Here is a 20,961-nt window from a genome sequence, read left to right on the forward strand (position 1 = left end):
AAAAAAACAGAAAGAAAAAAAAGAAAAAGAAAAAAAAGAAAAAGAAATATCTCAAATCCATTATTTAACCTTTCACCTTAAAAACTGGAGGCCGGGCGCGGTGGCTCACACCTGTAATCCCAGCACTTTGGGAGGCCGAGACGGGCAGATCATGAGGTCAGGAGATCGAGACCATCCTAGCTAACACGGTGAAACCCCGTCTCTACTAAAAAAATACAAAAAACTTAGCTGGGTGTAGTGGCGGGCGCCTGTAGTCCCAGCTACTCAGGAGGCTGAGTCAGGAGAATGGCGTGAACCTAGGAGGCGGAGCTTTCAGTGAGCCGAGATCGCGCCACCGCACTCCAGCCTGGGCGACTGAGCAAGACTCCGTCTCAAAAAAAAAAAAAAAAAAAAACTGGAATAGGCTGGGCATGGTGGCTCACATCTATAATCCCAGCACTCTGGGAGACCAAGATGGGAGGGCTGCTTAAGTCCAGGAGCTTGAAACCAGCCCGGGCAAGACAGTGAGACCCAATTCCACAAAAAATAAAAAAATTAGCCAGGCACAGTGGTGTACACCTGTAGTCCCAGCCACTTGGGAGGCTGAGACAGGAAGATCCCTTGAGCCGAAAAGTTTGAGGCAGCAGTGAGCTATGATCACACCACTGTACTCCAGCCTGGGCAAGAAAATGAGACACCATCCCTTAAAAAACAAACAAAAAGCACAACTAGAAAAAGAGTAAATTATATCCTCCAAAAAGCAAAAGGAAGAGAATAATAAAGTGCATAAATAAAATAAGCTGAAAAGAAAAATAGAGAAAACCAACAAAACCAAAAGCTAATTTTTTGAAAAGATTGATAAAATTGATAAATGTGTAGTCAATCTGTCCAAGCAAAATAGAGAGAAAATAAAAATTAGCCGGGCATGGTGGCTCACGCCTGTAATCCTAGCACTTTGGGAGGCCAAGGGGGGGTGGATCACCTGAGGTCAAGAGTTCGAGACCAGCCTGACCAATGTGGAAAAACCCCGTCTCTACTAAAAATACAAAATTAGCCCAGCATGGTGGCACATGCCTGTAATCCCAGCTACTTGGGAGGCTGAGGCAAGAGAATTGCTTGAATCCAGGAGGCGGAGGTTGCGGTGAGCCAAGATCGCACCATTGCACTCCAGCTTGGGCAACAAGAGCAAAACTCTGCCTACAAAAAAAAAAAAAATATATATATATATATATATATATATATAAAAATTCATGATCAGAAATGAAAGAGGAGACATCATTACAGAACCTACAGACATTAAAAGGAAAATAAAGGAATATTACAAAAAATTTTGCCCATAAATTAGACAACTTATATGAAACAATTCGTTGAAAGGCATAGACACCTAAAGCTCCTTCAAGAAGAAACACGTAATCAAAAAAGATACAATTAAGTTACCTTATTATATGTTTGATTTGTAGTAAGATACTACTTTCTAGGGTAATGTTCAAAGCACTTGTTAGGTACTGATTGAACTCCTTGAAGAACATTTCATTTCCTTCTTCATACTTCCCATAGTTCTTTGAGTACTCTTTTTGAATGCAGTGATTGGTCAAATGGCAGGTTTTGTCTTGGAAATTATCAACATGATACGGTTCTGAAGCAGTCCGAAGCACGCCCTCTCTATAGAGGTAGATATTATACTGATGATCCACCAAGACCCAGCTTCTGCAATTCAACAAAAACACGGCTTTACTCAAGTCATCCAAAGTTTCTGCATATTATATACATCAGTCCCCACATCTTGACTTCTTTTAGGAGGTAGGTGAGGAGTGGGAGGCAACTAGGGAAGGAGGATGTTTCTAAAACTGTAAGAGGCATGTTAGGATTTAGCTAAGATAGTGAGTTATCACTACGATGAGGCAAACAAAACATTTTACCATAAATAACAAGGAGATTTTGATCAAAAGATAAATAAAGCATTTTGAAGAGATTCAGATGGGTTGTTTTTGTTTTTTGTTTTTTTTGAGACGGAGTTTTGCTTTTGTTGCCCAGGCTGGAGTGCAATGGTGTGATCTTGGCTCACTGTAACCTCCGCCTTCCAGGTTCAAGCAATTCTCCTGCCTCGGCCTCCTGAGTAGCTGGGATTACAGGCACATGCCACTACGCCTGGCTAATTTTTGCGTTTTTTGTAGACAGGGTTTCACCATGTTAGCCAGGCTGGTCTCGAAATACTGACATCAGGTGATCCACCCGCCTTGGCCTCTCAAAGTGCTGGACAGGCATAAGCCACCGCACCCAGCCCTAGATGGGCTGGATTTTAGGGTTCACCTATGAAACCTCCACTTGTCATGTCTCCTCTTCTAGTAATCTTAATAGTGTTCCTCCTGAAGATGATCTGACATAGGGTTGATGTTCAAGAAGCGACAAATCATTATGAAGCAATCAAGGAGACAGAGTCCTTGGTAAGGAGCTGACAGCAAGACCAAGGGTAGGTTGAAGAGGCAGGGCTGTTTAGCTTTAGAATGCACCACACAACCTCTTTCTCCATGCCACGCCCTTTGCTCAGAAACGTACAATCCCCTGAGGTATGACCATAAAATCCAGAGTGGGACACAAATAATGAAGTGAGGAGAAAATTATTTGGCAAGGTTGCACAACCTGTTGTGTCTGAATTACGTGTTCCATGTACATCTCTCAGTTTATTCCATAAGCAAGATCATACATTTATATTCATTTCTTTGAATCCACAAGTCATTTTCATAGAAAAGATTTATTTTTTTTTTTTTGACACAGGAGTCTCGCTGTTGCCCAGGCTGGAGTGCAATGGCGCACTCTCAACTCACTGCAACCTCCCCTCCCAGGTTCAAGTGATTCTCCTTCCTCAGCCTCCCGAGCAGCTGGGATTACAGGTGCCTGCCACCATGCCCAGCTAATTTTTGTACTTTTACTAGAGATGGAGTTTCACCATGTTGGCCAGGCTGGTCTCGAACTCCTGACCTCAGGTGATCTGCCCACCTCGGACTCCCAAAGTGCTGAGATTACAGGCGTGAGCCACTGTGCCTGGCCAGAAAAGAATGTTTTTTAAAAAAGAAAACCCGGCCGGGCGCGGTGGCTCAAGCCTGTAATCCCAGCACTTTGGGAGGCCGAGACGGGTGGATCACGAGGTCAGGAGATCGAGACCATCCTGGCTAACATGGTGAAACCCCGTCTCTACTAAAAAATAACAAAAAACTAGCCGGGCGATGTGGCGGACGCCTGTAGTCCCAGCTACGCGGGAGGCTGAGGCAGGAGAATGGCGTGAACCCGGGAGGCGGAGCTTGCAGTGAGCTGAGATCCGGCCACTGCACTCCAGCCTGGGCGACAGAGCGAGACTCTGTCTCAAAAAAAAAAAAAAAAAAAAAAAAAAAAAAAGAAAACCCATAATTGTAGTAACATTTCCTAGATGGAAAAAAGAAGAAAGAAAAATAGAAAATTAGGTACAGAAGCTCAGTTCTGCTAAGCTGCGCTCAATTTTGGTAACACATTAAACATAGTCAAACACTTCCTCATATTCCATGTCCCTCTCCCCACCGTATACCACAGCAGTTTTTTCAGATGAAGAAAAACAAAAGCTATGGACATGAATGCATTACCGAATGTCAAACTTGCGATGACCTGGCTCAAGCAGCAGAGGGTGCTCAAGATATTTCTGGATCACGTGCACTTGGCCCTGGTTGTCTATGAAATCGAGAAGCTCTGAAGCCTCTGACGAGATGAGAATGCCTTCACCTAACAGGGAAAAAGCAAAAGAGAAACCAGTCCAATTCAAACCAAGAGCTCTCTATAAAGCCAGAAAGGAAATACGAACAGCAAAAACCCCACAAGAGGCTTTCAACGTCCTGCTCACCTTTTTCCTTCCCTTCCTTACTCCAGTCTCCCACATGCTCCCTTCTCCCCTCAAGAGTACCCAGGATTATCCTACCAACTCCTTCTCCATGCGGGTTGTCAACACTATCTTGGCTGCCTACAACCATGAAACCTCAGTTTTACAGAAATTCAAAGTGTCTAAGCACTCAAAGTAAATACTATTCTACTACTGGTCACTGGTTACCACAATAAAGACTACAAAGACAATACCTCCCCTTCCTTCACTATATCTCGTAGAACTACCAGGAAGGTAAGGCATAAAGATGAATGTTCAAGTAGGTTCCTTGTAGCGTTGTAATAGAAAAAAACTGGATACATTGGAATTGTCCATTAACATTAAATAATTGATATATCTTTTTTAGTAGCTTGAAGTATAATTCACATACCAAAAAATTTTTATCCTTTGAAAGTGTACAATTCAATGGCTTTTAGTATATTCAAGAGTTTTAAACCATTACTACAGTTTTTTTTGTTGTTGTTGTTGTTTGTTTGTTTTGAGATGGAGTCTCACTCTGTCGCCCAGGCTGGAGTGCAGTGGCGCAATCTCAGCTCACTGTAACCTCTGCCTCCAGGGTTCAAGCAATTCTCCTGCCTCAGCCTCCCGAGTAGCTGGGATTACAGGCGTGCACCACCATGCCTGGCTAATTTTTGTATTTTTAGTACGGACAGCATTTCACCATGTTGGCCAGGATGGTCTCGGTCTTCTGACCTTGTGATCTGCCTGCCTTGGTCTCCCAAAGTGCTGGGATTACAGGTGTGAGCCACCATGCCCGGCCTACTACAGTTTAATTTTAGAACAGTTTCACCACTTCCCAAAATAAAAACTCTGTACCTATTAGCAGTCACTCACTACTCCCTCCTCACCCCAGCTTCTGACAACCACTAATCTACTTTCTGTATCTATGGATGTCTAATCTGGACATTTCATATAAATGGAATCACACAGTATGTGGCCTTTCGTGTCTAATTGCACTTAGCACAAAGTTTTCAAGGTTCATCCCCATTGTAGTGTGTATTAGTAGCATGTTCACTTCTTTCTTTGGCTGAAGAGTCATTTTTGTTCATTCAGTCATCAATTGATGGACGTTTGCATTCATTCTTGTCTGCCTCTTATGAATAATGGTGCTATAAGATTTGCATACAAATTTTTGTGAACATATATTTTCAATTCTCAGGAATACTAGGTATGCAGGTATGCACCACCACATTGGCTAATTTTTGTATTTTTTTGTAGAGATGGGGTCTTACTGTTTGCTCTTTTTCTAATTGGATTGCGTGTCTTTTTGTTTACTGTTAAGTTTTGAAAGTTGTTTATATATTCTAGATCTGGGTCCCTTGACATATGTATGACTTAAAAATCCTTTCACCCCGTTTGTAGCTCATCTTTTTATCCTCTAATGAGGTGTTTCCAAGAGTAGAAGTTTTATTTTGATGAGGTTCAATGTATCAAGTTTTACTTTTATGGATTATACTTTTGGAGTCAAGCTCAAGAACTCTTTGCCAAGCCCTATCTCCCTTTTTCCTGAAAAATTATTCAGTCCATGATCGATTTTGAGTTAGTTTTTGTATGAGGTGTGAGGCTTATGTTGATGTTCATTTTTCTGCCTGTTGATAACCACCTTCTCTAGTACAATTTGTTGAAAAATTTACCCTTCCTCTATTGAATAGCTTTTGCACCTTTTTCAAATATCAGATGGGCATATATGCTTTGGTCTATTTCTGAGTTATCTATTCCCTTCCACTAATTTATGTTTCTTCTGTTTTTGAGACGGAGTGGTGCTCTGTTGCATAGAGGTGTGATCTCGGCTCACTACAACCTCTGCCCCCTGGGTTCAAGCAATTCTCATGCCCAAGTAGCTGAGAGCACAGGCCTGCGCCACCACACCTGGCTAATTTTTTGTATTTTTAGTAGAGATGGGGTTTCACCATGTTGGCCAGCCTTGTCTCAAACTCCTGACCTCAGGTGATCCACCTGCCTCGGCCTCCCAAAGTGCTGGGATTGCAGCCGTGAGCCACCGCGCCTGGCCCCACTGATTTATGTTTCTATTTTTCCATGAATGCTATAGTGTATTGAGTACTGTAGCTCTAAAATATGTCTTAATACCAGTTAGCATGTTTACTTATACTTTATTCTTCAAGATGTTTAAGCTATTCTAGGGCTTGTGCCTTTCCGTATGAATTTTTATTATTTATTTATTTATTGAGATGGAGCCTTGCTCTTGTCGCCCAGGCTGGGCTCAAGCAATTCTTCTGCCTCAGCCTCCTGAATAGCTGGGATTACAGGCGCCCGCCACCATGCCTGGCTAAATTTTGTATTTTTAGTAGAGACATGGCTTCACCATGTTGGCCAGGCTGGTCTTGAACTCCGGACCTCTGGTGATCCGCCCGCCTCGGCCTCTCAAAGTGCTGGGATTATAGGCGTGAGCCACCGTGTCCGGCGTCTCCATGTAAATTTTTTTTTTTTTTTTTTTTTTTTTGAGATGGAGTCTTGCTCTGTTGCCCAGGCTGGAGTGCAGTGGCGTGATCTCGGCTCACTGCAACCTCCACCTTCCGGGTTCACGCCATTCTCCTGCCTCAGCCTCCCAAGTAGCTGGGACCACAGGCGCCTGCCACCATGCCCAGCTTATTTTTTGTATTTTTAGTAGAGACGGGGTTTCACCATGTTAGCCAGGATGGTCTCGATCTCCTGACCTCATGATCCGCCCACCTTGGCCTCCCAAAGTGCTGGGATTACAGGCATGAGTCACCATGTCCGGCGCCTCCATGTAAATTTTTTTTTTTATACTTTAAGTTCTAGGGTACATGTGCACAACGTGCAGGTTTGTTACATAGGTATACATGTGCCATGTTGGTATGCTGCACCCATTAACTCGTCATTTACATTAGGTATATCTCCTAATGCTATCCCTCTCCCCTCTCCTCACCCCATAGCAAGCCCTGGTGTGTGATGTTCCCCCTCCTGTGTCCAAGTGATCTCATTGTTCAATTCCCACCTATGAGTGCTGCTATAAAGACACGTGCACACATATGTTTATTGCGGCTCTATTCACAATAGCAAAGACTTGGAACCTCCATGTAAATTTTAAAAGAAGCTCCATGTCTATACAAAAAGCTTGCTGAGATTTTGAGAAGAATTACATAAACCTATAGACCAGTTTGGGGTGAACTGACATCTTTCCTATACTATCCTGCAATCCATGAACACAGTATGTCAGTCCATTTCTTTAGGTCCTCTTTGGCTTCCTTCATAATCATTTTACTATTTTTAGCATACAGAGCCTATACCTGTCAGTTAAATTTATACCTAAGCATCATATTTTCTCTGGGGTGACTATAAGTAGTATTGTGTTTTTTGTTTGTTTGTTTTTAAGACAGAGTTTTTGCTTTCTTGATCAGGCTGGAGTGCAATGGTGCAATCTCAGCTCACTGCAACCTCTGCCTCCTGGGTTCAAGTGATTCTCCTGCCTCAGCCTCTGGAGTAACTGGGATTACAGGCAACCGCCACCATGCCTGGCTAATTTGTGTATTTTTATAGAGACAGGGTTTCACCAAGTTGGCCAGACTGGTCTTGAACTCCTGACCTCTGGTGATCCGCCTGCCTCAGCCTCTCAAAGTGCTGGGATTACAGGTGTGAGCCACCATGCCCGTTTAAGTAGTACTGTGCTTTTAACTTTGGTTTCCACATGTTCATTGTTGGCATATAAAAATGCAATTAAGTTTTGTGTGTTGCTCTCATATCCTGTAACATTGCTGAACTCACTCTTTAGTGAGTTGTCACCATTTCTTATTTTAACCATTTTAATAAAAGTGTAGTGACAGCTCGTTGTGGTTTCAATTTGCTAGAATCTTCTAATCTACGCTTCAGATTTGTAGCTGATTTCTACCTGGGTCTCATGCTTTCAGTGTAAGTGAATTCAATTCAGTTCATTAATTCAATGATTCACCTTTCCCAAACGTTAACGCCCTTTTCAACTACCTTGTTGCTCTCTTGTTCTACCATCTGGTGAGCTTCTTGAACAAGAAACTGCACATCAACCTGAAAAAGCTCCCTTCTTCTCGTTCCCTACACACATGACTCATGTTGTTTCATCTCCCTTAGGAATCAGGCTCAGATTTTTTGATACACCAGTATCAAAAATTATAAAATAAATCTGAATTGTATGTATTGTTTTATACCTACAAAATAAGACGACAAAAACGGTGATACTTTTAGTGACAGTTCGTCGTGAACTGCTCCCCGTTAGCTTACAGCCCTTTGAAAAAGCAATAGGATAACACAGAGCAAGAGCCATGAAGGCTTCGTGTCATTTGACCAAGTAATCTCATGTTTCAAAATCACTCTAAAGAAATGTTCAAGAAGAAACAAGAGTTTCTTGTGATCGCCCAGGTGTGATGGCTCATGCCTGTAATCCCAGCACTTCGGGAGGCCGAGGTGGGAAGATCACTTGAGCTCAGGAGTTCAAGACCAGCCTGGGTAACATAGTGAGACCTCATCTCTACTAAAAATCAAAAAATTAACAGGGTGTAGTGGTGCACAGCTGTAGTCCTAGCTACTCAAGAGGTTGAGGTGAGAGCGGGAAGGGCGCGGTGGCTCACGCCTCTAATCCCAGCACTGTGGGAGGCCGAGGCAGGTGGATCACGAGGTCAGGAGATCAAGACCATCCTGGCTAATGCGGTGAAACCCCATCTCAACTAAAAATACAAAAAACTAGCCGGGCATGGTGGCGGGTGCCTATAGTCCCAGTACTCAAGAGGCTGAGGCAGGAGAATGGTGTGAACCCGAGAGGCGGAGCTTGCAGTGAGCTGAGATTGCGCTGCCACTGCACTCCAGCCTGGACAACAGAGTGAGACTCTGTCTCAAAAAAAAAAAAAGAAGGTTGAGGTGGGAGGATCGCTTAAGCCCAGGAAGTCGAGGCTGTAGTGAACTGATATCATGCCATCATACTCCAGTCTGGGCAACAAAGCAAGACCTTGTCTCAAAAAAAAAATATATATATATATACACACACACACACACACACACACACACACACATACATACATAATACAAAATTGAAATTAAAAAAAAAACAAGAGTGATCTACAGCAAAGACATTTACTAATGTTTTCTGTAATAGCAGAAATAGCAGAACGATGAGGTTGTTTCTCAACAATAATTTGCTGTTAGAGATGTAGTGTGTTCCCATGCTCCAGGTGAGAGGTGAAGGTGGCTAGATTAGAGATAGGCAGTGGGCACAGTAAACAGTGGCTTCATAACGGATAGAGTTTGAAGGTTGAGTCAACTATACAAAGCATGTAGTAGGTACCAAATAAATGCTTAACAAGAATAAAAGTCATTCATTCATCCTATTGGTTTCATTTTATAGTTCCCAAACATAATAAATATATATCACTTATCTCCTCAGCTCCTAAAGCAAAAAGTCTTCGTGTGGCATTTTATTCTCTCTTGACTTCCCCCTGTTGCTAGGTGTCCCTCTGAGTCTTGCCTTGGTGAGGGTCCAGGAATCACCCAGGTGTCCTCACAGTGGCCATACTGACTCCAATCCCAAACCCACAGGAGGATTCTGGAGTACCATGAATGTCTATTTCCTCTTCCAATTCCGTCATTTACCACTGGAACCACGCTGGGCGGCAGTAGTTGAGAAAAGGTTCCAAGAAAGGAGAGAGAAGTAGGTGAGGTACCTGGCTTGTGGCAAGAGTCCAACTCTCCCCCTTTCAGAATACCAGGTGAGGCCTTCCTGTCTCATGGTTGGTGGAAAAGAAGGTGAGGTCCTTTCTACCCAGAATAGAAATGAGTACCAGTGGCCAGATGTCTTCCAAGGCAATACAAGAAATGAGTTCAAAATGGAATGAGACAGAGTCTCATTTTGTCACCCAGGCTGGAGGCACGATCTTGGCTCACTGCAAGCTCCGCCTCCTGGGTTCACGCCATTCTCCTGCCTGAGCCTCCCAAGTAGCTGGGAGTACAGGCGCCTGCCACCACGCCTGACTAATTTTTTGTAATTTTAGTAGAGATGGGGTTTCACCATGTTAGCCAAGATGGTCTCGATCTCCTAACCTCGTGATCCGCCCGCCTCAGCCTCCCCAAGTGCTAGGATTATAGGCAGTGAGCCACCGCGCCCAGCCGGAATGGTTTTATAAAGAGCATATGAGGGCAGTCATAGACAGAGACTGTTTATGTGTTCATTACATTGGGAACTGCCTCTATTTTCAGCCTGATTTAATATTATAAACCTTACCCCTTACACGCATTCATTCAACACATATTTGTTGAGTGCCTACGAGGAAGGTACAAGGATGAATAAGACAGAATGTCTGCGTTTGTGTGAAGCCTACACAACAATGGGAGAGATGGACAGAGTAGTATAGTGCCAGGAAGAGGTTAATGCCAGGAAGTAAATGAGGCAGGGGAAAGGGAAAGAAAGCAAAGGACACAGAGGCTATTTCAGATTAGAAAAGCCTTCCCTGATGAGCCAGCATCTGAGGTGAGAGAAACAAAACAAACTATGTAAGCACATTCTAGGAACAGAGACAAGTTTGGAATATTTGAGAGATACTAGGCAGTCTTTGTGTCTACAGTCCAGAGAGCAAAGCTGAGGATAGAAGGAGATGAGATCAGAGATACGGGCAAATGTCAAATGGTGCAGGTTACCATTAGGAATCCGGAGTCCATTCTAATTGCATTAGGAAGCCAGCTGGTAAGTTTCAAGTAGGAAGTAACATGATTAGATTTATGTTTTGAAAACATCATTGTCCGGAAGGAGAACTGGTTGAGAGCAGGCTCTGCAGTTACACACACTAAAGAGAACGGGGGCTTTGATTTAGAGGGGAAGCAGTGGAAATGGCAAGAAATAGTCTATTCAGAATGTATTTTGAAGGTAGAGCTAGCAAGAATTGCTAATGCATTAGGAGTAGATTGTAAAGAATAGAATAGTCAAGGATGAATCCTAGGTTTTAAGCTTCAGAGACTGAGTGAAGAGTGGGATCATATACTAAGTGGAAAGCGTGAAGGAGGAGCAGGTTGGCATGGGCAAAGTTGGTAAGGAAATGAAAAGTTCTGTATCAGATGTATTCAGTTTGAAATGCCTTTCAGAGACGGTGAGGGTGTCAATGGATCTAGAGCTTAAAGGAAAAGACCTATACTGGAGATATACATTTAGAAGGCATCGGTACATAGATGGGTATTTATAACTATGTAACTAGACACGGTCTCCACCTTCAACGATTCAGATTACAATAGGGTCGTTCATCTAAATACATCACAATAGGAACAACTTACCAGGAACAGAGGAGGGGACAGCAGTGCCAACTCACCTTTGGCACCAGCTGATGACTTTGCAATCCAAACGTTGCCCTCTCCATCCTCCTTCTTTCTGTTATAGGAAGCGAGAAAGAATTCTCTTTCATCTGTCCTTGAGTTACTGACTGGTGGTTGAATTCCATTCTGTGCTGGAGCAACTGGGGTCTTGAGATTGGTTGGATAAATCACATAGGACTCAGGGAACCATGTGCAGGACTCAGCCAGTTCAGGGCTTGTCTTGATTAGCCTGGCAGATGACAGAAGAGGGTCAGCCTCCCTTCTTAGTGTGCTTTGTCACTCCCTTCAGAAACGCCACTGCTTTCCCCCAGAGATCTTCCAGGAGGCAAAGCGTGACTCAGTCTTCTAACACCTCTGTTTGCTCTTAGTCTCCCTGGACAAAGCTCAAATGCATTACTGGGGGGGCACAGAGCTGTTAGATACAACTTTAAAGGCATACCCCAGTTAATTCAAAAGGCTTAATGTCCAACACTTTCGCTCGTTTTAAAATGCATCTCTAAGGAAGCTTCACTGGACATAATCCTGAGCCAATACCTTTTCAACACATATGTTGTGGAGCCAGACCCATACTAAAAAATGAAATGGGGAAGAGAGGAAAATTTAAGTAGCAAAAAGACTACCCTGGCCCAACTCTCTATAGGAGAAAAGGTTATGTAGGAATCTGAATTAGAAGACTTTTTAAAGCCCTTCTTTTCTTGCTTTTAGCTCAGGCTGGCTTCGGTGACAGAATAAAAAAGGTTATCTTTCTAACAGAACACAGGACACCAGTGGTCATAGTGAAATATACCTCCTGCTCCCCAAATACCATAACACCACAGCAGATAAAGTGAGGCAAGGCCCTTAGCACACAGGAGCTTCCCACTGCATCTACTCTGCAATCAGACCCCTGGAGCTAGAGGCACTGGTATCACATTTCACAAATTAGGAACTGGGTCACAGAGAAGCAAATTTCCTAAGATCATAAAGGTAGTGAGGACCAGCCAGCATGCACCCCGAACTCCCAAGTCTTTCTTTCTTTCTTTCTTTTTTTTTTTTTAACAGCTCAAGCTACTACAAAACCCCCAAGTCTTAACTGGAAACCTGCTCTTACTCTCCAGGAATCAGAGACAGGGAAGAACCTGCCCACAGACATCCACTGGCCTTCCCTGAGCTGTGCTCCCTCTGCTGTTTAGAACAGAACTGTTAATGCCAAGTCCATGTTAAGATTCACCTACAAAACCCAGTCTGTGAACGAATGGTGGAAATAATGACATTTTAGATAGAGATTAAAAATAAATTTATTTTAAAGCGAAAGGGAAAGAACTGAAAAGCTACTTGAACTTCAAGGAACAAAATAAACATATTTTTAACTCACTGAAAGTTCAACTCCGTATCTGCATTGTCCCATCCAGTGGGCAGTAGTCAGCCACATATGGCCACTGAGCATTTGAAATGTGGTCAATGTGACTCAGGAACTGAATTTAAAGCTTATTTTTTTTTTTTATTCGAGACAGAGTCTCACTCTGTCGCCCAGGCTGGAGTGCAGTGGTACGATCCTGGCACACTGCAACCTCCACCTCCCAGGTTCAAGCAATTCTCCCACCTCAGCCTCCCAAGTAGCTGGGATTACAGGCGCCTGCCACCATGCCCAGCTAATATTTATATTTTTAATAGAGACAGGGCTTCACCATATTGGCCAAGCTGGTCTCAAACTCCTGACCTCAGGTAATCCACCTGCCTTGGTCTCCCAAAGCACTGAGATTACAGGCATGAGCCACCATGCCAGGCCTAAAATTTAATTTGCCTTTAATTAAAAAAGGGACACATTATAAAATATTTTTCCATTAAGCACAACTTTATTGATATGGTGAGATAACACTTCACTTTATTGTTGCATTGCAGCATGCACGTCAGGGCCATGTGTCATTTCTAGTATCACACACAAACACATCGCTATTCTATTCAGGGACAATAGATTGATTCAGTTCTAGTGATTTATTTCTGTGCACTGATGAAACATTATGATATGTTTATTACGCAGAGAGCATGAGTTACAGTGCTAGCTACGTACACCACAGTTGGTAATTTAGGTGAAACAGAATTTCTTCCTAGTTAAAAAAATATTTGGACAAAGTTTTAACTGAGTAGGGACGCTACTAGAACTATGACAGAAACTAGAACTATGACAAGGACCGTAAGAGATTTAAAAAAAAAAAAACTGAAAGGAGATGCACCACAGATTCACAAGAAATGGTGACTGCAATAGGCTGTGGTCAAAGTAAAATGAAAAAACGGTTGTGTAAAGGAGACTTTTTTAGCAAATACATAATAAACTTGGTAAGTATTTTCCTCTCAATGCTCAAAAAAATTAATGAAACTAGTGGCTGAAATTATAATAGCCAACATATTTTTAAGCAAATGTTTAACAGAGTCTGAGTTTATAATTTTGGGCAACTATAAAATGGCTTGGATTCTTACACAAAAAGAAAACCATTTTAGATGCAAATGTGGTTTTAAAAAAACTATTTTAAGGAAAAGACTTAAAAATATAATTTACAAAAAACGAACAATCTTCAGCTGAGTCACAATTGCCCACAGACTACAAAACCTTTCTAACAATCAGAGATTGACTCAAAATTTGAAAAATATTAAGTAATTTCGGCCGGGCGCGGTGGCTCACGCTTGTAATCCCAGCACTTTGGGAGGCCGAGGCGGGCGGATCACAAGGTCAGGAGATCGAGACCACGGTGAAACCTCGTCTCTACTAAAAATACAAAAAATTAGCCGGGCGCGGTTGTGGGCGCCTGTAGTCCCAGCTACTCGGGAGGCTGAGGCAGGAGAATGGCAGGAACCCGGGAGGCGGAGCTTGCAGTGAGCTGAGATCGCGCTACTGCACTCCAGCCTGGGCGACAGAGCGAGACTCCGTCTCAAAAAAAAAAAAAAAAAAAAAAAAAAAAAAAAAAAAAGAAAAATATTAAGTAATTTCTTTAGCTTTAGGTGAACTGTGTGACATAAAAGATGCTGTCCAATTAATACTTTGGATGTTTTGCCTCAAAGGATTTCCAAATATATGAAAAAATGCTGTCAAATTTCAGCTTAAAAAATATCAAACTCGGCGGGCATGGTGGCTCATGCCTGTAATCTCAGCACTTTGGGAGGCCGAGGTGGGCAGATCACGAAGTCAGGAGATCAAGACCATCCTGGTTAACACGGTGAAACCCTGTCTCTACTAAAAATACAAAAAAATTAGCCAGGTGTGGTGGCAGTTGCCTGTAGTCCCAGCTACTCGGGATGCTGAGGCAAGAGAATTGCTTGAACCCAGGAGGTGGAGATTGCAGTGAGCCGAGATCGCGCCACTGCACTCCAGCCTGGGTGACAGAGAGAGACTCCATCTAAAACACACACACACACACACATAAAACCTCATAGTATAGATATTTTAAAATCTTTTACGTCTGTCACAGAATTTTACCTACATGCAAAAAATTACTTTCTAACATGACAGATAGGACTTCAGCTAGGTTGTATTAAAATATGGATTTATGGCTAGGCGCAGTGGTTCACTCCTGTAACGCCAGCACTTTGGGAGGCCGAGGCAGGTGGATCACCTGAGGTCAGGAGTTCAAGACCAACCTGGTCAACATAGTAAAACCCCGTCTCTACTAAAAATACAAAAAACTAGCCGAGCGTGGTGGTGGGTGCTTGTAATCCCAGCTACTAGGGAGGCTGAGGCAGGAGAATCGCTTGAACTGGGAGGCGGAGGTTCTAGTGAGCTGAGATAGCACCACTGTACTCCAGCCTGGGCGACAGAGTAAAACTCCATCTCCAAAAAAAAAAAGAGGATTTACTAAGATTTTAGTAGACTATTGTTTCCTTTACTACTTCATTTTATTGTATGACACATGTTGGAAACATCTGCTTCATGGCATTATGTGTTACATATTGAAAACATTTGTGTTAGGTTTGCTTTCTGTTTGTTTATCTGAGACAGGGTTTTGTTCTGTCGCCCAGGCTGGAGTGCAGCGGCACAATCTCAGCTCACTGCAAATGCTGCCTCCCCGGCTCAAGCGATTCTTGTGCCTCAGCCTCCCAAGTAGCTGGGACTACAGGTGCGCACCACCATGCCCAGCTAACTTTTTTTTGTATTTTTGGAAGAGACGGGGTTTCACCATGTTGGCCAGGCTGGTCTCAAACTCCTGACCTCAAATGATCCACCTGCCTTGGCTTCTCAAAGTGTTGGGATTACCGGCATGAGTCACCACGCCCGGCCTTGTGTTAGGTTTTCTGAAGCAGACTCTAAGTGTCATGGATACAGTTGTTAAAATGGTTCTGTATATACTAGATGATTCTCCAGTTCTTGGAAGCAGAAGATAATGAATTTAATGATACTGTGTTCTCTGCAAGTATTCACTGATGGAGAGGGGGGTTTTTTTAAATAAAGATTTACTTTTCAACTCCAATTCAGATTTTCTTGAAAATAAAAGGAATGTTTCTCAAATCATTATTTTCACTCAGTAATTCATCATGTCAATAATCAAAATAAAAAATGACTGTCATTTGCATTTTCTTATCTATCTACATACTGCATATAAACAAGCTAAATTTAAAGCTCCAAGAAAGGGAAAAGAAGACCTTATTTACGACCCAGCCAGACAGGTTTGAGAATTTATGTTTCAACTTCATAATATAAGTTGATAATAATGATTTCACATATTTTTATAACATGACTCAGTATGCAAAAAATGTTAATTGTTACAATTAGCATTAATGTTACAATTAGCATTATGAAAATTGGCTGCAAAAACTAAAAGTAATCTGAAGAACACTTTGTTGATATTGATAAATTTAGAGTTACTTTTCAATATATTCAATACATCTTTGAATTTGATATTTACAATATTGAACTAACACAAGAGTTGGTGAATTTACTTGGACATTATTTTGAAAATAAGCTTTTACTTCATAGTCAAATCAATTCCTCTAGAAAAGATGAACTGGTTTTGAAAATGTGCATGCAATATTAAAGGAAATAGATCTTCTGGCATTCAAAGTTATTGAAAAACTTGTATGTACAACCTGAGTACATAAATCTACTTCTTCAACCACATATTTTTTATCTAATCTAAATTCAGATCAAAGCTTTCCAATGAATATTTACTGTTTGAATTAAGATGTGCTACATATGTAAAATTCACATCAGATTTTGAAGACTCCAAATGAAAAAAAAAGAACATAATAGCTTTTTATATTAATTACATGTCAAAATAACATTTTGGATTTATTTAAATATAATAAATTATTAATTTAATTGCAGCTGCTTCTTTTCTTTTCTTTTTTTTTTTTTTGAGAAGGAGTCTCACTCTGTCTCCCACGCCAGAGTGCAGTGGCACCATCTCAGCTCACTGCAACCTCCACCTCCCAGGTTCAAGCGATTCTCCTGCCTCAGCCTCCCAAGCAGCTGGGATTACAGGTACCCACCACCATACCCAGCTAATTTTTGTATTTTTAGTAGACATGGGGTTTTACCATGTTGGCCAGGCTGGTCTCGAACTCCTGACCTCAGGTGATCTGCCCTCCTCAGACTCCCAAAGTGCTGAGATTACAGGCGTGAGCCACCACGCCCGGCTTGCAGCCGTTTCTCTGCGCTTATTTTAATGTGGCTACTAGGCAGTTTATAATTACATATGTGGGTAGCATCCTATTTCTGTTGGACAGTGCTGGTCTGTAAGATGACCTTGATTTGGAAGCCCTCATTTCCTGCACAGAACCAAGACCAGGCTCTGCAGGAAGTCCTTTGCTTTTGTCCCATTTCCTCATGGGCCCATTTGGGAAGTAATCAGAAATGGAGATTTACTTACATCTATAAAACAGCAATGTTCAGGAGAGGAAAAGACAGCCTCTGATCTGCACCAGGAGAAGAAAAGCCCCGCAGGGTTTTAAGACTATGGCCTTGAGGCCTCAGTGAAATTTCTGAAACTCCCTGAGTGACAGGAGGAAGGACTGGGCTGCACAGGGTCCTGCACTGAACCCCACCAAGGCTCTGGGAAGCCTCCTGAGGGTGCACAGTCACAATGGCCAGGGGTCCCATTTGTGCAGATTAAAACTGTCCTGGCTTAATAGGAGCTACTATAGCCATGGGCAACCCGGCTGTTCTCTCTGAGCTGCCATTTTGTCCTATATAATGAAGGAGACTTTATTTCTAACTCTCTGGAGCCCTTTCAAGCCATACAAAATCATGGGAGAGAGACAAATGGATAAAGGGAACCATCATATCACGGAACTACTACAAACCCCTCACAGGACAACTGAGACAAAGATGGAAGCTGACGAGCATGATGCATAGGTCTGCATAGGTCATGTCACCATTACAAGGTGCTATCACGGATCACACTGCATGCCTCCGAGGGGCAACGAGCAGGTACTGTCACCACCATCCATCCCCATTTTACAGATGAGACACTGAGATTCTGATGCTCTCCAAGGTCACAGGTATGTATCACACTTGGTCACGACTCCAGCCCTAGACTCACTCTGCTTCACTATAACTGTGACATATGCAAATATGGAGACCATTATTTTTTTACGGCATCCTCTGCTTCCTACTTTGTCTTTAGGGGAAAAATCATAGCAGAAAAGGTTTAACAAATATTTAATAAGAATTTCTAAGTGAATAATCTGAACAAACAAGCATGTCCCATTTCTATTTCTGATTCCAGTGTAACAGTCATTTGCATTCTAAATATAAAACATGTCACAAAATGACTTTAGGAAGCCTCACACTCCTTCAGGAGTGGGATGAATCCTGATAAATCCATCATAGGGAGGAGTGGCTCCGTAAGTTACCAGGGCCAATGAGTGAACAAAAAGCAGAAATGTTCCTGTGAGCACCCAACCTACTAAAAATCTAGAGCCCAGAAAAAAATGTTAGTGGGAAAAGAGCATTTTGCATTGAGTCATATCTCCCAGGACCTGGCTACACACACATGTTCACCAGCCATCATGGAAAGAATACTGGAGGCCCACGACAGCCCTGATTTTTAGTGGCCTGACCCAGTGTTTCCCTACTGAAATAACAACAGCAACGACAACTATACTAACAGCAATAATAGGGAGTGCTTTCACTTACACAGTATGAACAAGACAGGCACTCTTCAAGGCCCTTAGCTAAATTAGCTCAATTAATCCTCGTAACAACCTAAGGTAGTTATTATTATTTCCCCATTTGACAGCCAAGAAAATTAAGGTAGTATCACATACTCATTATGCACCAGCCCACTGTGCTATATAAACTTTACACGTATCACCTTATTTAATTCTCATAATAGCCTTACGAGGGAGGCGCTGAGGCTTAGAGGGATGAGGAGATCTGCCCAAGCTAGTGAGAGGAAGAGCTGGGGTGAAAACTTACACTTTTGACCCTAGATCTTAATCGTTGTCTAACACTGTCTCCTTCCACTTTGTGATACCGTGGTGATACCAAGCCATAATCCAGCTGCTCGGAGATGGCTAGTGGAGTGGATGTTCTTATACCCTGCCCAGATATCCTTTCTGAGGGACCCGCTGCAGCCATGAGAGATGCATGCTAAGGGCTATATATGTCCTTCTCCAGGGACCAGACCGTGCCCAGAAATGCTTGCAAAGCTAAGCCCTCCATCTCCTCCCACAGCCGATGGCTGACTGATACTGGAGCATAGAGGCCTGGTCCTTGCTCAAAATGTGACGACTCTGAGGTGCCATTCACTCCGGTGCTCCTTGGAGTCGGGAGAGGCAAGACTTTGGCTAAAACCACCTCTTTACTTGGTTCTCCCCGTGCCCTGCCCTGTCCTTGCTTCCCAATGGGTGTCTCTTAAGAACCCTACCCCAGGAAAATTACTTACACAGGAGACCCTGAGTCAGGCTCTGCTTCTAGGAGCCTCGCCTCAGAGACAGACAGGCTTTATCAAGCACCATGTTTTGGACTGCAACCAAAGCAGCTTAGAGGAAGCTTCTGAACTGATATTTGTTGGCTTTTAAAATAAAAGCATGTTTGTCCTTTAAACAACCCCACATTTTTGCCTAAGTGCTTCATTTAGGTAAAACATGGAAAACAGCAGTCTTAACACTTACTTCACTAAAGAAGCTTTGCGACACAGTTTGTCAGCGCCCCTGTAGTAATTCACCAACTGTACCAGCCCGGGCTCGTGACCTAGGAAGGAAAGAGGAGGCTCAGAAGGGACACAGGACAGGTGGGGAATGACAGTGCCAGCAGCAGCAAGCAGGAGAGAGGACAGCTGTGTCACGCCCAGCTTTTCTCTCTCTCATCTCAGGATTGGCTGTTATAAAATGGAAAATGGAACAATTTTGTTTCTCTGTCCCCAGGGACCCTCTTTCTCTCCGTATCCCGCTGGCAACCTTCCGTCTCCCCACAATGGATATTATAGTATCAACCTCGTAGGCTTGCCAAGGCTGCTGCTACCTTTGTTTGTGTTTTCTTATTAGGGTAGAGGGTATTGAGGGTATTTTTCATTTCACCTCTCCCTGACTGCACGCTGCATTCCCCTCCAGGCTTAACACATACAGACTTGTCACTCTGTACAGTAAGGCTACTTTAACAGTCATGCTTTCCACATCCGTAACCTGGTTTTCTACACCAAGGAAGGAAGGAGAACCAGAATGATGCTGGTTTCAAGCAAGTGTATCTCTGCAAGCTTCTAGGAGGTGAAGGAAGGTAGTGGAAAAGCCATGTGTATAAGATCAGAAGCCCTGAGAGCTTTCTTCTGTGCCTCATTCCACAGGGAAACTAATTTTCAACAGCTCTTATTACCTGTGGCCTTTTTTAGAAAATTAGAGCAGAAAGGATACAAAGAAAAACAAATTTTTATTAAAAATAAGAAGTGTTGTCAGCCGGGCACTGAGGCACATGCCTGTAATCCTGGCACTCTGGGAGGCTGAGGCGGGTGAATCACCTGAGATCAGGAGTTCAAGACTAGCTTGGCCAACATGGCAAAACCCCGTCTCTACTAAAACCACAAAAACTAGCTGGGCATGGTGGAGCACACCTGTATTTCTAGCTACTTGGGAGGCTGAGGCATGAGAATCACTTGAACCTGGGAGGCAGAGGTTGCAGTGAGCCGAGATCCCACCACTGCACTCCAGCCTGGGCCACAGGGTGAGACTCTGTCACAAAAAAAAAACAACACACACATACACACACAAACACACAGCTCAAACGTTTACTGATCATCTCCTGAATTTGTGGTATCTGTACAGGATTCAAATTCTGTAGGCTTCTGCTTCTCATTCCAAGGCTTAAGCACCAGAGTAATGCCAGTCACTCCTACCCCTGCCTGGGCGGAGCCATGTTTGTTGTTTTTAATGTTAGGATTCCACCTAAGCTTTCACAGCCAGGCACTGCCAAGAATATAGAGGGATGTCAGGAAGTCTGGAAAGGGAAGTGGACAATGCAAGGAAGAAATAATTGTTCTCAACTATAAGCAATTCTCTTCGTCTCCTTTAGGATCATGTCTTCTCTTCGCTAGGGTCTTCCTGACACCGGTTAACAAAAGGGAGTCTCCAAGCACAGTCTCCATATTCTGAGATTCCTGGGTGTTCAAATGGGTCCTTCCATGGAGTCACCATTCTACATCATAAACTTGTATACCAATGAAAAGTTGTCCCAGGTACTATCAAAAAAATTGAGCAACTTTACACTGCAGCTCTTCATTCCTCCAACGATTTGAGTTTTACACAGCCCCCCTCGCCCCCCAAAGGCTCTGTCTATGGAAGCTCACCAATGACCAGTCAATTCCAAATGGCCT

The 20,961-nt window shown here is 43.0% G+C and overlaps 1 protein-coding gene across 1 annotated transcript in view; it reads right to left on the reverse strand.

The window, feature by feature from the left end:
* Nucleotides 1-20,961, reverse strand: part of TTL (tubulin tyrosine ligase) — a 44,730-nt gene that overhangs the window by 22,279 nt on the left and 1,490 nt on the right. The window contains exons 2-5 of the mRNA XM_025354837.1: nucleotides 19,271-19,349; nucleotides 11,182-11,414; nucleotides 3,594-3,729; nucleotides 1,417-1,686 (exon numbers count right to left, since the gene is read on the reverse strand). Coding sequence (XP_025210622.1) covers nucleotides 1,417-1,686; nucleotides 3,594-3,729; nucleotides 11,182-11,414; nucleotides 19,271-19,349 — 718 coding nt within the window. The remainder of the gene's footprint in view (nucleotides 1-1,416; nucleotides 1,687-3,593; nucleotides 3,730-11,181; nucleotides 11,415-19,270; nucleotides 19,350-20,961) is intronic.

The sequence above is a fragment of the Theropithecus gelada genome, chromosome 13 (genome assembly GCF_003255815.1).
Source record: "Theropithecus gelada isolate Dixy chromosome 13, Tgel_1.0, whole genome shotgun sequence".
NCBI classification, from domain to species: domain Eukaryota; kingdom Metazoa; phylum Chordata; class Mammalia; order Primates; family Cercopithecidae; genus Theropithecus; species Theropithecus gelada.